At 38.5% G+C, this 13,301-nt stretch overlaps 1 protein-coding gene across 3 annotated transcripts in view; it reads right to left on the bottom strand.

Moving 5' to 3' along the window:
* Window positions 1–5,448: 5,448 nt before the first annotated feature.
* LOC117675950 (phosphatidylinositol-binding clathrin assembly protein-like) overlaps window positions 5,449–13,301 on the bottom strand; it is a 40,063-nt gene continuing 32,210 nt past the window's right edge. For 2 of the 3 annotated variants that reach the window (XM_034435022.3, XM_034435023.3), the window contains 6 exons: window positions 12,331–12,447; window positions 12,203–12,233; window positions 10,303–10,423; window positions 9,763–9,819; window positions 6,485–6,592; window positions 5,449–5,587 (listed from right to left, as the gene is read on the bottom strand). In XM_034435022.3, coding sequence (XP_034290913.1) covers window positions 5,573–5,587; window positions 6,485–6,592; window positions 9,763–9,819; window positions 10,303–10,423; window positions 12,203–12,233; window positions 12,331–12,447 — 449 coding nt within the window. In that variant the 3' untranslated portion in view covers window positions 5,449–5,572. Of the gene's footprint in view, window positions 5,588–6,484; window positions 6,593–9,762; window positions 9,820–10,302; window positions 10,424–12,198; window positions 12,234–12,330; window positions 12,448–13,301 lie in introns of those variants that run through there. The other variant, XM_087877579.1, reaches the window with a different exon arrangement.

Genomic DNA, 13,301 nt, shown 5'->3' with positions numbered 1-13,301 from the left:
GAGGAAAAAGGATTCCCTTTCATTACAAATAAAAGCACTGATCCACAGTGCATTCTACTCAAAAGCTGATATCCCAACAAATTCTCAAACCACACCTGAAAAAAGAGCAAACCAAACCAAAAAAGCAAAACAAAACCAGATTCTGTACACCCTGTATTCAATTTTAAAGTTAACACCTCCCTCCCCCAAAATAGTCTTGCCTTAAAAAATGGTACTCATCCTTACTATATACAGAGGACTAAAAATATTTATTGTTCTTTGTAAAATGTGTTATTTAGAAAGAGGAACCTTCAATTCAGAACAGACTTTTTCAAGTATGACAAAATCTAGCTTTTCCCCCCATTTAGGGCCAGCAGTGGGATGAGAAGGACAGTCTGACTGGGATGCCAACATGCCACACGCCAATCAGGAGACACACACAGGGCTTTGCTCCAAAATGTTAGTATTGGACAAATGTCAGTATTGAAACCGGCTGCAGGACGTTTCTCTACACCAAGTTAATTTCTGATATCAAAGAACTGTTGGGGAGGGGGCAAAGGTATTTAGAAGATGGCCCAGGGAGACGGAAGCAAAGGCAAAAGAGAGTGCGTCTTCTGTCACTTCATTTCTGGATGCCATTTTAAGACCACATACATGCCCAGCATCCTATGAGAGATATTGCTACTGTGCATGGTGCTGAAATAACACACTAGGGTGCCCAAAGGCATTTTCTAGAATCTCACTCAACTTCCTAAAAGCCAGATAGCAGCCCAGCTCTGCCTAACATGGAATTGTGGCTGTGCAAAGGTTCCACACAAGCAGCTGGCCATCTTCAGATCCATCCTGCTTCTTTTGGAAAAAATCAAAACCCCAATGTTTTGTTAGTATTGTAAGGGGGTGGGGGGTGGGGGCAAGAAATGACCCTGACATACAAAACCTTATTAATGTATGTATGTGCAACACAGAGATCTCCTTTTCTTTTGAAAAATGTCATCTCTGAATATCTCAGGAGTTCATTTTGTTCTGCTATCTTAATTTTGGCAAATCATAAAAGCAGTATTGACAGCTAAACCCAGGACGTTCCAATTTCAGACTGAGATTACTTGCAAATAAGTTCTGCTGGATTTAACTGGGCTGATTTCCCAGTAAATAATAACGGGTGGCATAAAACAGGCACATTTGTCTTAATTTGGGTTGTTTTTTTCTTTTTTCTTTAAATAGAAACCTTAAATTCACCACTGGTCTAAAAAGAACATTGTAATGGGAAGCATCCTCTCTCTTATAGCAAACATTTGAGAACTAGAAACATTTGCAGTAAAAATGTTAATGGGTAAAATATTACATTCATTACATTATACTAATCTTCTTTAGCGTCACCAGTATATTTACAAGTACATTTTCAATACTGGATAGGCAAATGCCAATTTTGAATATGATTTTTCTCCTTAAATGTATTATTATTTTTATATACTTCATTGCTGTGGAGCACAAAAGAACACAAAGATGGAACTTCCTAGTCCCTCTTTAAAGCTGCAGCGTCTTTTCCTGAGGCCATGAGCAAGAGCCACCACACAATCCTGCAAACTCAAGTGCTCTACAGAATTGCAGCCAGGTGTTGCATTTGTGCACCTATTGGGATTTATTCCTGAAAGTCTGCATAGCTCTAATGATAACCCAAGGCATATGAAACCAGGGGTGTTACGGTCTTAGTTCACGTGCTTAAGTCTCAGATTGGAGTGTTCCTGGATTTAGCTGGGATACCGTTGATTGATAACGTTCTAGGAAGTTCACCTCGATCTATAAATAAATATATAAAATCAGGTAGAGGGGACTGTTTTAAGTATGCACAACATATACACTTACTGTCCAACGTGTCAAGACCATTCAACTATAACAACACTAAAATCACTGTAAACAACCTTTAGCCAACTGGAAGTTGAAAATGGTACAGTTGCCTGTACAATGGTAATTTCTGGCATGAAGACAGAAAATTCCAACTGTGGCAGGTGCAAAAACACTTGCAATAAAATTAACTCAGACCACTTACCGAGGTCTACTGTTTTTTTTTATTTTTTAAAGATCTTGCAATCTTGCAGCAAGGAATTGCAATGCTGCACCCACCGTCAGGAAGACAGGAAGAATCCAATTTTTCAATGCAGGGGTACTTCTGCCAAACTGTTCTATGAACGCAATTCCTGTCCTGCCAGCTCTTCAGTGCAGTCATAAGCACTACCACCCAGGCCATGATGCCCTAATGCCAATTTTTCCACTCTCCTCTCTTGTGCCAGTTTAATGGGAGGGGGCAATTCCAGGACACAGTGGCTGGTCAGGAGATAACAGACAACTCCCACCTTGTCTAATTAAAGGTCTGGTAACTAAGCAATATTATTTAAACATCACCCAGAGAACTACATACTAGAGATTACTTCCAATTTCAAAGCTAATATTTACACCTGATACACAACTAGGGACAGCTGCGGTTCGGAAACCACTGCTTGACAGAATAAAGCTTACTGTCTAAAATCAGCTAAAATATAATCACATCCAGGACTTGGATATGATAAAAATAGAAGCCTCAAATTAAACCTGTTAAAGATGGGATGAAATCCTGATAGAAATCACACAGTTCAAAGGCGTAAAAACACATCATCATGTTATCAACTGCAGCTCACGGACGGTGTTATTCACAGGGTCAACTGGACATCATGTTTATTTAGAAGATCACTGTGGAGAGGTGTAAGGAGAATACAATCTTTTGTGTATCTTCTGAGAAAGAGGTTGTTACTGGTTGTGTGTGAACTGGTTAAAGGTTTTGCAGGCACAGGAGGTTGTGCATGTTCAGAGTGGCTGAGCTGCAAGTACCTTAAGCTACAGAGAAATTAAAGTCTATTTTTATGAACTGTGCTGGACATGAAATAGAAGGAGGAATTTGTAAATATCAGAAATTTTATACATCAATATGTTGCAATGGGAACATTGTGGTTATTATTTTGAATTATTATAATTACAATAAAATCAGTAAATACACATAATATTATATCAAGCAATAACATAACATACTTCCATCTGGAGAGTTTCTCTCTCTCTCTCTCTCTCTCTCTCTCTCTCTCTCTCTCTCTCTCTCTCTCTCTCTCTCTCTCTCTCTCTCTCTCTGATGAGATGGATATTGCAAGATGTTCCTTGCTGTAAAATTGCAGCCAGTAAATGTAATAAATTAAACATAATTAAAATTCCATGATTAGACAATAATCTCTGGGAGTTAAAAAGCTTGCTGCTTATATTATGGTTCACATGATCACAATGTCTGTGATAAAATATTTCTAATTACAAAACCTATGTTATTTAAAACACATGTACTGGTCTAAACTGGATTGAAAGAGTGAAAATTGATGGGAAGGCGAGTTTATACAATCTTATATGAGGATTAGTTAAATCAATGCATGAAAATATCAATTCAAACAAATCCCACAAATAAATTGCTCCAGCTTATACAGGGTCAAAATAAATACTGGTTTGGGGCAAATCTGGAGAATACATTAAAGTCAAAAGCCCTTGAAAATTCACTTTCCACATTTAATTACATGCATCCAGTTTACGTCTTTGTCAGTACATGTTGAAGATTTGGTCTAAAACATTTTTTCCACTTGCACATTTAATCCATACAAAGTTAGTGGTTACAAATTGCAAACACATATGTAAAAAATGATTCTTTCCTTTAAAAAATCATGTTTAGCTTGACAAAACAAGTATATCCTTTTTGAAGCAGGCTTTTTTTTTTTTACATTCTTGGCACAATATTAACAAACACAAAAGAGAAAACACGTATAGAGAAAAAAATGGTTTTCTGAGTTTGACATTCTGATCTGCAAAAATGTTTTTCTTTGTAGTTGCTATTAAATCCCTTTTTCCTAGGAACAAAACCCACAATTTGGCAAATGCTTGAAAGAGCAAGAGCAGTGTTTTAAGAATATCTGACAAAATAGGGGAAAATTCTATGAAAGAAGAACCATACTAGCATTATTTGATATCCTTTGTCCTGTTATTGCTGTGGTAACGGGCCTAACACCAGAAGCCTGGCAGTGATATAAAGGAGTCAACTCTTCTATTAATTAGAACTCTTCTTTGATTTTAAAAAGGGATTTTAAATCCAAATTTCTTGCAATTCCCCCTGATAATACATGCTGAACAAGCTGGGTCAATTCCCATGGTTGTTAATCTATCATTATTGTTATCATCATCATCACCACCACCAGTTTTGGAGGAGAGTTGAAAATTATGGACCATCAAGCTGTATCATCACATTACATATGCTCTCCTAAACTGCAGTAACATCTCACATATTTTCAGGAACAATAGTTTTGAGCTTTTCAATACCAAAGAAATTTGGAGCTGTATATCTTTTAAGCGGTAAATATTCATATTTTGAATGTTACAAAGATAAACAACAACAAAAAAAAAAATCCTGCAATTCTGGAGAAATTCTGTCCTTAAAGGTTTACACATTATTTACAATTCTTTCCTCTAAAAAACGTTACCTTACAGGCATCTTTTCCTTGTCTCCCTTGTTGACAGAAACTAGGCTATGCCATGGATGGACCATTTAGAAATCCACCTTTCCAGTTCTTAAAGTGCACCACGGAACGTGATGAAGCACAATGAAAAATGCGTGATGCCCCTTTCAGGACAAGCAACCTCTCAGATTTACAACTTCTGGCTGACCATTTACTGGGTGTTTTTGTTTTTTTTTTAAAGCCAGGATAGAAGTCAACTCTCACCAGAGTCAGAAACAATGCTACTCGTATAAAGTATTGCAGCTGTTGCCATTCACACCAGAACCTCGCACACTGCTCAGTAATACGCTACTCCAGCACCCCGGCCCAAGGGTAGACCTACAGCTGGGCTAAACAATCCCTCCGCTTGAATGCCAATTAATTTGTTTTCCATTAATGGCCAATTCAATTAATGCTAATGGCCCATTTAATTAAAGTTGATTCACAGCATTTGAAAACTCACAGTATAAAATCTATGAATCAGAAGAAGCCAGCCTAATATGAAGAAAAACAGCTTGGTTTCCCAAGAGAACCAACTTTTTTCACAATGCAGGATTTACTCCTGTCCGAGTATTGACTGTTTTGGGTAGTCCTTCAGAGCATCTAAAAGGCTTATTGCTCAACTTTGCTCTACAGTGCCCATGATTACATCAGCCACCGAGTTTCAGGGAGAAAATAAATAGACGTTTGAGGCTGTCCACTTGCTTACTACAGGCTCAAAATTAAAAAACAAATCCTTCCAAGGATTCCTAAGTAAGCTTGTCTTTAAAAGCAACAAAAAGTAGGATATTCTTTTTGAACCTGGATGACCTTTAGCTTCAAAATACTTAAACTTCTCGTGGAAAACAGTCTTAACCCCATCAAAACCCACATGATTTCAGACCATAGGGACTGTTATAAAAAGAATCTCTAAAGCACAGCAATTAAAATTAATTTTATAGTATACGCGGAGCAAGTATGAGCTCTGGCAAAGGCTGCAGTCTGAAAGTTTCATCTTCTCTGTACCAATTTGGTTGTCAAAGAGTCTCGTTGTTTTGGCAGATCTACATGAACTGAATCTGTAACAGAAGAAACAAAACCAAATTAAAGTTATTAACAAATATACTCAAGTTATTCGGGAGTTTCAGAAAAATCAAGTTAAATGAGAGTTTAAAAACATTAACGTGTTTTGCCCTTGCAATAGTTTTTAGCACCACCAGATAATGATAAACTCACTGCTGAAAAAGGCCATAGCAATTTTTTAAAATTTAAATATCACTTTCATAAGTCTGTTTGGTTCATTCTGAAAATGTTTACAACCAAAGGGAGGTGGAGATGAAGAAAGCATTCACCTGCCAAAGATGTGTTTCAAAAAGCAACTAGGCTTATTTGCCAAACTAGTCATTTACTTGCCAAATCTTGAAAAACCAGCCTGAAGGAGAACTTCAAGTTCTATCACAATCCAATGCTGCTTTCTGTTTTTCACATCTAACCTCTGTTGCAATTCTACTCTTATTACTGATTATGTGTTTCCCTTTCTCTTTTTTGCCTCAAAGCCGTTGGAAGTGTTTTGTTCATTTCTACCATTTCCACTTGTTTTCCTTCAGCTCTTCACCCAACTCTCCACAATCTGCAAACCAGACAGAATCTGATTTCTCGTTATCATTTATTTGATGTCTCAACTTGTGAAAGGCAGGTTTTTAATTTGTTATTGTTTTTTTTCTCTCTCTCTCTGCCTGGGTTCTCCTGGGATCTTAGGATTCTATTGTTTCTTTTTCCTCTTCTATGTACTGCTTTTATAAATCCACTCATAATCTCACCGTGAAGTGCTAACCAACTCTTATTTAAAATCTTTCAAAAAAACTTGAATGAGCTAATGACCCATCAACAAACCACTGAAGGAGTTGTGGCAAAATGCCAGTAGCAAAACATTTTAACATTCAATTCTCCTTTAGGAAAAAAAAACCACCACTAACCTGTGTTCCAGAGATAGGTGCAAAAGGATTGTTTGGCCTTAGACCGGTCTGGGTATAAATCATGGGCTGAGGTGTCATAATAGGGGCAGTTCCAATCTGAGTAGGTACCTGAAGTCAGAAAAAAGAATGAATTAAGTGATTCATTGCTCTCTCAGCTTGAAAAGTCACAATGTAATTCAATGTAAAGTCACAAATGTGAGCCAAACAATGGTATACAGCAGGGATCTCCAGATCTTCCCCAGCCAGAGATTATGCTTCCCCAGTCAGAATTCTGGGGAATTCTGGGAGTTGAAGTCCACAAGTCTTAAAGTTGCCAAGTTTGGGCATCTTGCTCTACAGCATAAACTTCCATTCAGGAGACACCATGAGGATTTTCCAAAGGACCATCTCTGGACAACTCCTGGAACAGCTGGTACATTTGCATTCACTAAAGGTGACACCGTTAGCAGGCCACTACTGCACAGGAAAAAGCAGCTCTTCTTACTAGTTGTTCAAGGAAAGTGAGACCAAACTCTAGCAACTGTCATGTTCATTTTCTTTGCTACTCTAGCAAAGTAGAACCAAATTGTATTTTAGTAACTCTATTTGAAAAATTAAAGTGGGGGTATACTCATATTCCCAACATAGTCATAATGACCACCTATCAGTCCTGGCTGAATCTTACCATGTTTCTCTGAAACTAAGACCTTTCTGGATAATAAGCTCAATCAGGCTTTTCAGTGCATGAGTTAAAATAAGCCCCCCCCCCCAAAAAAATACCCCCCCCAACTACTTATATGCATGCACAGCCGGTCCCGCCATTTCCTCTGGTTGCTTGCCGCGCAAACAACACGAGGTCAGGAGGCAAGACCCGGGGGGGGGGGGGGGGACAACATGCCCTCCCCTCCCTGTTCTTCATGCCGGCCAAGCGGCTGGCCGCCGCTGCCTCGTGGTGCAGGACTCTGCAAGGCTTGTTGAGCCGTTGCACATACAAATGGCAGCACCGCCGCAAGCTTCATCATACTGGCACAGCTGGCGTCCTGCCGCTCGCGGCTGAGTTGGTATGTCGAACCTCGCGGCAGTGTTGCCGTTCCTACGTACAACAGCACAAGCCTTGCAGAGTGCTGCTCCACAAGGCGGCACCAGCGGCGCAATGAGTCTCACAAAGACTCCTTTCTGACAGGTGGGGCGGGGGAGCAAGACGCGTGGAATGAGACGTGGCTCCCCTTGCCGTCTCTTCTCCCCCCCCCCTCCTTGCTGGGCATGGCAGGACTCCTGCCCCTTGCTTAGCCACCCACCCTCTTTAGGGATGCAATTTGGGGGTGGCAAATGGGGTGGGCGTCTTTATCTTTCAAACTCCGTCGCGTTCCTTGCTATGGTATCCAGGGAAACACGTAAAAGAAGCCTCGCGAGTTCAATCAAACCTCTCGAACTTGTGAGAACTTTAGTTTTACAATGTGATTCCCTGGACACAACGGCGAGGAATTTGTATGTGCAATGACTAAAATACAGTTTGGTTCTACTTTGCTAGAGTAGCAAAGAAAATGAACATGACAGTTGCTAGAGTTTGGTCTCACTTTCCTTGAACAACTAGTAAGAAGAGCTGCTTTTTCTTGTGCAGTAGTGGCCTGCTAAGGGTGTCATCTTTAGTGAATGCAAATGTACCAGCTGTTTCAGGAGTTGTCCAGAGATGGTCCTTTGGAAAATCCTCATGGTGTCTCCTGAATGGAAGTTTATGCCGTAGAGCAGAGATGCCCAAACTTGGCAACTTTAAGACTTGTGGACTTCAACTCCCAGAATTCCCCAGAATTCTGACTGGGGAAGCATAATCTCTGGCTGGGGAAGAGCTGGAGATCCCTGCTGTATACCATTGTTTGGTTCACTGGCGCAGGCACAAGCACCAGGACGCCAGCTGTGCCGGTCTGATGAAGCTCGTGGCAGTGCTGCCTCCACCCCCAAAATAATAAGACCACACACACATACACACACACACACACACACACGATAATAAGGCCAAGCTCTTATTTCGGGGTTCAAAAGTGAATAAGACCCTGTCTTATTTTCGGGGAAACACAGTAGTACTGTACCCATAATTATTTAGCTGTGTTGGTTGTATCTCATAATGCCCTTGAATAGCATTCAGAAGCTTCAACTAGTGCAGGATGGACCTGCACAGCTTAAAAAATGGTGTTGGTTATTCAACACGTGAACCATCATTAAGCCGAGAGCTACACTGGTTGCCAGTATGCTTCTGGGTGCAATTCAAGATGCTGGCTGTTATCTTAAAGCCCTTCATAGCTTGGGTTACTTGAGGGATCATCTTTTCCCAGTTCTTTCCACCATCGGTCTGGTAGAACAGGCATGCTCCGAGTTGGCTGGTTGGCAAGGCCCAGGAGGTGTGCCTTTTCTGCCTTAGCACATGCCCTACGGACCATTTCTCCTCAGCTATTAGGATGGCCCCACCTGTCTGACAAGGCCCCCAAAATGTGTGAAGGATCTGATCTCCTGTATGTGCTAGCATCTTGGTATTTGTGATGGGATTTGTTTTTAATATTTTTAAACATTGTTTGCTGCCCAGAATCACTTTTTGAGATGGCTTTCTGTACGAATAAATAAATAATTCTATATACCTGGGGTTCAGTCAAGATTGAGTAATCAACATGGCTCAACAATATTCAATCCCATCCAAATATTTATACACTCAAACTTCTGTGGCATATTTACTTATTAGCTTTGTTTGGATCATTATGGGATAGTCAGGAAGTATTTAATATTTGTTTCTTATTTAGGAATTATGCAAGACCCAAAGCATATCTTCTGAATGTTTGAAATTTCCACAGCTCTAACACCATTTTATAAAAAATCCTAGCAGAGAGTATGTTAGTTTTCCATTTTGCAGTTTTACTGTCCAAATACGCCTTGTCCTTAATATAAAGATTATGAATCTTAAATAAACTTCCTGAGTATGCAGATGCTACCCAATACAGAACATGTTAAACTGTCAGGTGCAAAAGGACCACATGTGAAGTTGCAATTAAACTGATTTATTACTCGTGCCTGTTCACAGGAATCTACTCAACTAATGTTTAGCACTATTTTGGCACTAATAAAAGTTAAAGGAATTTAAAGGGGGTTGGACTTAGTCCGTTTGAGGCTACATAGAGATTCTAGGCTGATTCCTTTTTAAACTCCGCCCCCGTGTTCTGTCACTTCTTCTCTATATAACCTTAGAAAATCAGACATTAAAACTGGGGGTGGATGCCAAATAAAGATAAAGCTATCAACCCTGAATAACTTACCATTCCATACACAGGCACTTGAGGTGTATTTACTGGGTAGGTTACTGGAGCAGGTACCTTTGATGGAGAATAAAAAGAATCTGCATGTAACATTTGACTATTGCCTTTTTTGAAAACTCCAAACAAAACTATTTAAAAGACATATTTTAATATGTCTGGTTGAAGAAAAAAAAACTGGATCATAGCACAGAAATGGGGAAGGAAAGAGATACGGCCAAGGCTCATTCATTTAATACCAAATTACAGTTTAAAGTTCTGCAAGTTGAAAATGTCAAAAAGTGTCAAAAGAATTTTATGGTAGAACAAAAGCTAAAATCAATCAGCTCTTTGCATTCTGGCCAACATTAAGTGTACTGCAAATACATAGAGACTTTTCTTCTGAATATATTTTAGCTGCTATACACAAACTTCACATTTTAAAAGTAAAAATTTAAATAAATAAATAAATACATACATACATACATACATACATACATACATACATACATAAATTGAAATTAAAATTTAAATTTTATAAAAAATAAAAATGTAAGTACATACCATCTGTGGAGCAGGAGGTACAGGAACAGTGTTCCACGTAGTTGAGGTGCTTGTTTTTGCTTGCCAGTTGTTACCACCAGTAAGTTTCTTCTCTGTAGGCTGATTCCACTGCATATCAGATCTAAAGGGAATTGTACAACAAAGAAGTTTTATTCAGCAGTTTTATTCTATCAAGGCTTCTGCCATATTCTCATCATTACAATTAGGAGTAAGTCACAAAAATCTCTGAACAAATGCTAGCATTCCTCAGATTCATTTATTTGATTTTTATTCCACCTTTATAACTCAAGGTGCCAAACATACCTAATACCTCTTCTTCCTCTACAAACCCCTGCAAGTTGGATTGGGTTGAAAGAACAGGACTGGTCCAAAGTCATCCAGCAAGCTTTCATGCTTAAGGCTGGACTAGAACTCAATCAATCAAATCTTTATTACAGACATAAACTAGTATAAGAAGAGCTGAAATACAATGTTTTTTACAATAATGTTTCAGCTTTTTAAAATGTTTGCGTATTTTATATCTTTTTAGCTTTTAAAATTATTATTTGTATTCTATCCTTAAGTTGGCCTATGATTGTAAAAAAAAATTGACTGCACTAGAATTCATTCTCCTGGTTTCTAAGCTAGCACCTTAACCACTACATCAAACTTTAGATTTTCTAAAAATAGGTATTAAAAAGTGGTGTCATTTTTTTAAATACACATTTTGCTTGGAAATGAGCTGGATGGAGGGCATTTTCGTATTATTTAATTTACCTCAAAGCCTACCCTGCCACTATGCATCAAATTGTGGCCCTGGACCAAGAGGGAAAAAATAAATAAAGGTCACTCAAAATTTGTCCAACCCCGTATTAATGCCTAGGCTTCTTTTCACTGCCGTTTTCATCACATCTCATGTCCCAAACTGCTTCCTTCAGCAAGCCGGGCAAAATAGGGAGGCAAAAATTTATTATGAATTTCAGAGATCCAGTTGTTGCTCACAATCAGCTCAACCACCTGGACATTTTGGAGATGGGCATGGTTACAGTTTTTGCTAAAGTAGGAACTCCTCAGTAGACAGGCACTTTTTGTCTTTTTGATGGCCACATTCTATGTGGAACAGGCCTCAGAAGATGTATTAAATGTTTAAGAAGGTCGGTGTCTTCTCCTATTATGGTTATGCATTATTACATGTAGTTTGCTATTTACATACAAACTGTTTGTTAGAAAAACACCACCACATTCTAAATACCTGTATATACAGCATAATGTATAATGTATATACAGAAAACCCTTTGTTTAACTGACTGGGGGGGGGGGGATTGCTAAAGGAAAACATCCATTAAGTATACTTATTTAACATACTTTGTATATCCTATGCATGCATAAAATGGAAGTTTGCACATGAGCAGAAATATGTAGTGTATGGACAGATATTTTTCTGCTGCATTTGAAGTTTGCTAAATGGAAAAGCAATACATTGAGCCCTTTACTGGGTCAATGTTTGCGTGTATCTTTTCCCTCAAGGTTAAAAGGGATTGGTTGAATACCCCCAAAATTCACAAAACTTTTCATTTTCACTGTACAAACAATGCTATTCAAGTGGGTAATTTTCTGATTATGAGATCTGTTTGAGCAACTAGAACAGAAACTTGCTAGCAAGCAGATGACTATGTGCTTTTAACTGGCTGTAAATGTTTGAGTATATTCACCAGGCATTACTTTGGATAAACAAACTATTGTTTACTAACATGAACTGTTTCAACATAATGTAGCAATCTTCTTCAACTGACTTCCTATAAATATTCTGCCGCAGTGATCAGATTGTGGAAAGCCGGATTTAAAATATCAACTTACATTTAAGAACTGTTTATCAATATATAAGCAATTATTTTGAGATAAAATATGTATGTGTTCTCACTTTTTGGGTGGTGTCCCTCCAAATCCAAGATCTGCAAGAAAACCCATCAAAATAATTTAGTTTTAAAAAATGATGATTGCTTTATATAACAAATGTGGAATTACATTTAAAAAAAGCTTTGACCTTACTTCCTACTAGATTAGCAAGTGATGAGTCAAGGTCATTGGCCAAAATCCTCCCACTTTGTTGCCCAATTACATTTCCTCTCTGATTTTGTGCAGGTACTGTTGGTTGTAATACATCATCTGAAAATGAAGGGTAATTCATTAAGAACTAAGTCATGCACAGGCAATTTTATCTTGGCCTCCTAAAATTATAAGATACATAGAACAGAATTGAAATGGATCCTGGAGGTCTTCCAATCCAACCCCCTACTTGAGCAGGAGACCTATTTCAGACAAGTGGCTGTCCAGTCTCTTCTTAAAAGCCTCCAGCAATATGACAGCCACAACTTCTTAAGGCAAGCTGGCCGATTGTTCTCACCATTAGGAAATTTCTCCTTAGTTCTAGGTTCCTTGGTTAGTTTCCATCCATTGTTCCTTGTCTTGCCTTCTAGTGCTTTGGAATATGTTGACCCCCCTCATCTTTTTGGCGGCCCCTCAAATATTAGAACACTGCTATCATGTTCCCCCTAGCCCTTCTTTTCACTAGACTAGCCATACCCAATTTCTGCAACTGTTCTTCCTAGGTTTTAGCCTCCAGTCCCTAATCATCCTTGCTGCTCTTCTCTGCCCTCTTTCCAGTGTTTCAATATGATCTATCTCATTCTTTCATAGTACAACTTTCAATCTTTTCTTTTTACAAGGGCACAAGCCACAAAAATAAAGTTAAACATCATTTTGTGTTAAAGCTAGTTTATAGCTTACAATAACACCATGATTTAAAAGGCTAATAGTGACGTGACTTTTTTTCTCTGACATGAAATAAGCGATGTGAAAGCAGACAAGATTCATTCACAACTCAGCTTAACAAGCCACGACAGGAGTATACTAGCACAGCTTTTAAATTCCAAAACAGTCCCATAAGCTATTAAGTAGTGTTTACATTTTTACAAAAGGGAATCACAAGTTTTAGATATTATTAGTAAAGGGAGAAATTG

Source organism: Pantherophis guttatus, chromosome 12, assembly GCF_059756535.1.
Source record: "Pantherophis guttatus breed Tessera chromosome 12, ASM5975653v1, whole genome shotgun sequence".
Classification (NCBI taxonomy): Eukaryota; Metazoa; Chordata; class Lepidosauria; order Squamata; family Colubridae; genus Pantherophis; species Pantherophis guttatus.
This window is presented reverse-complemented; position numbering and strand designations above follow the sequence as displayed.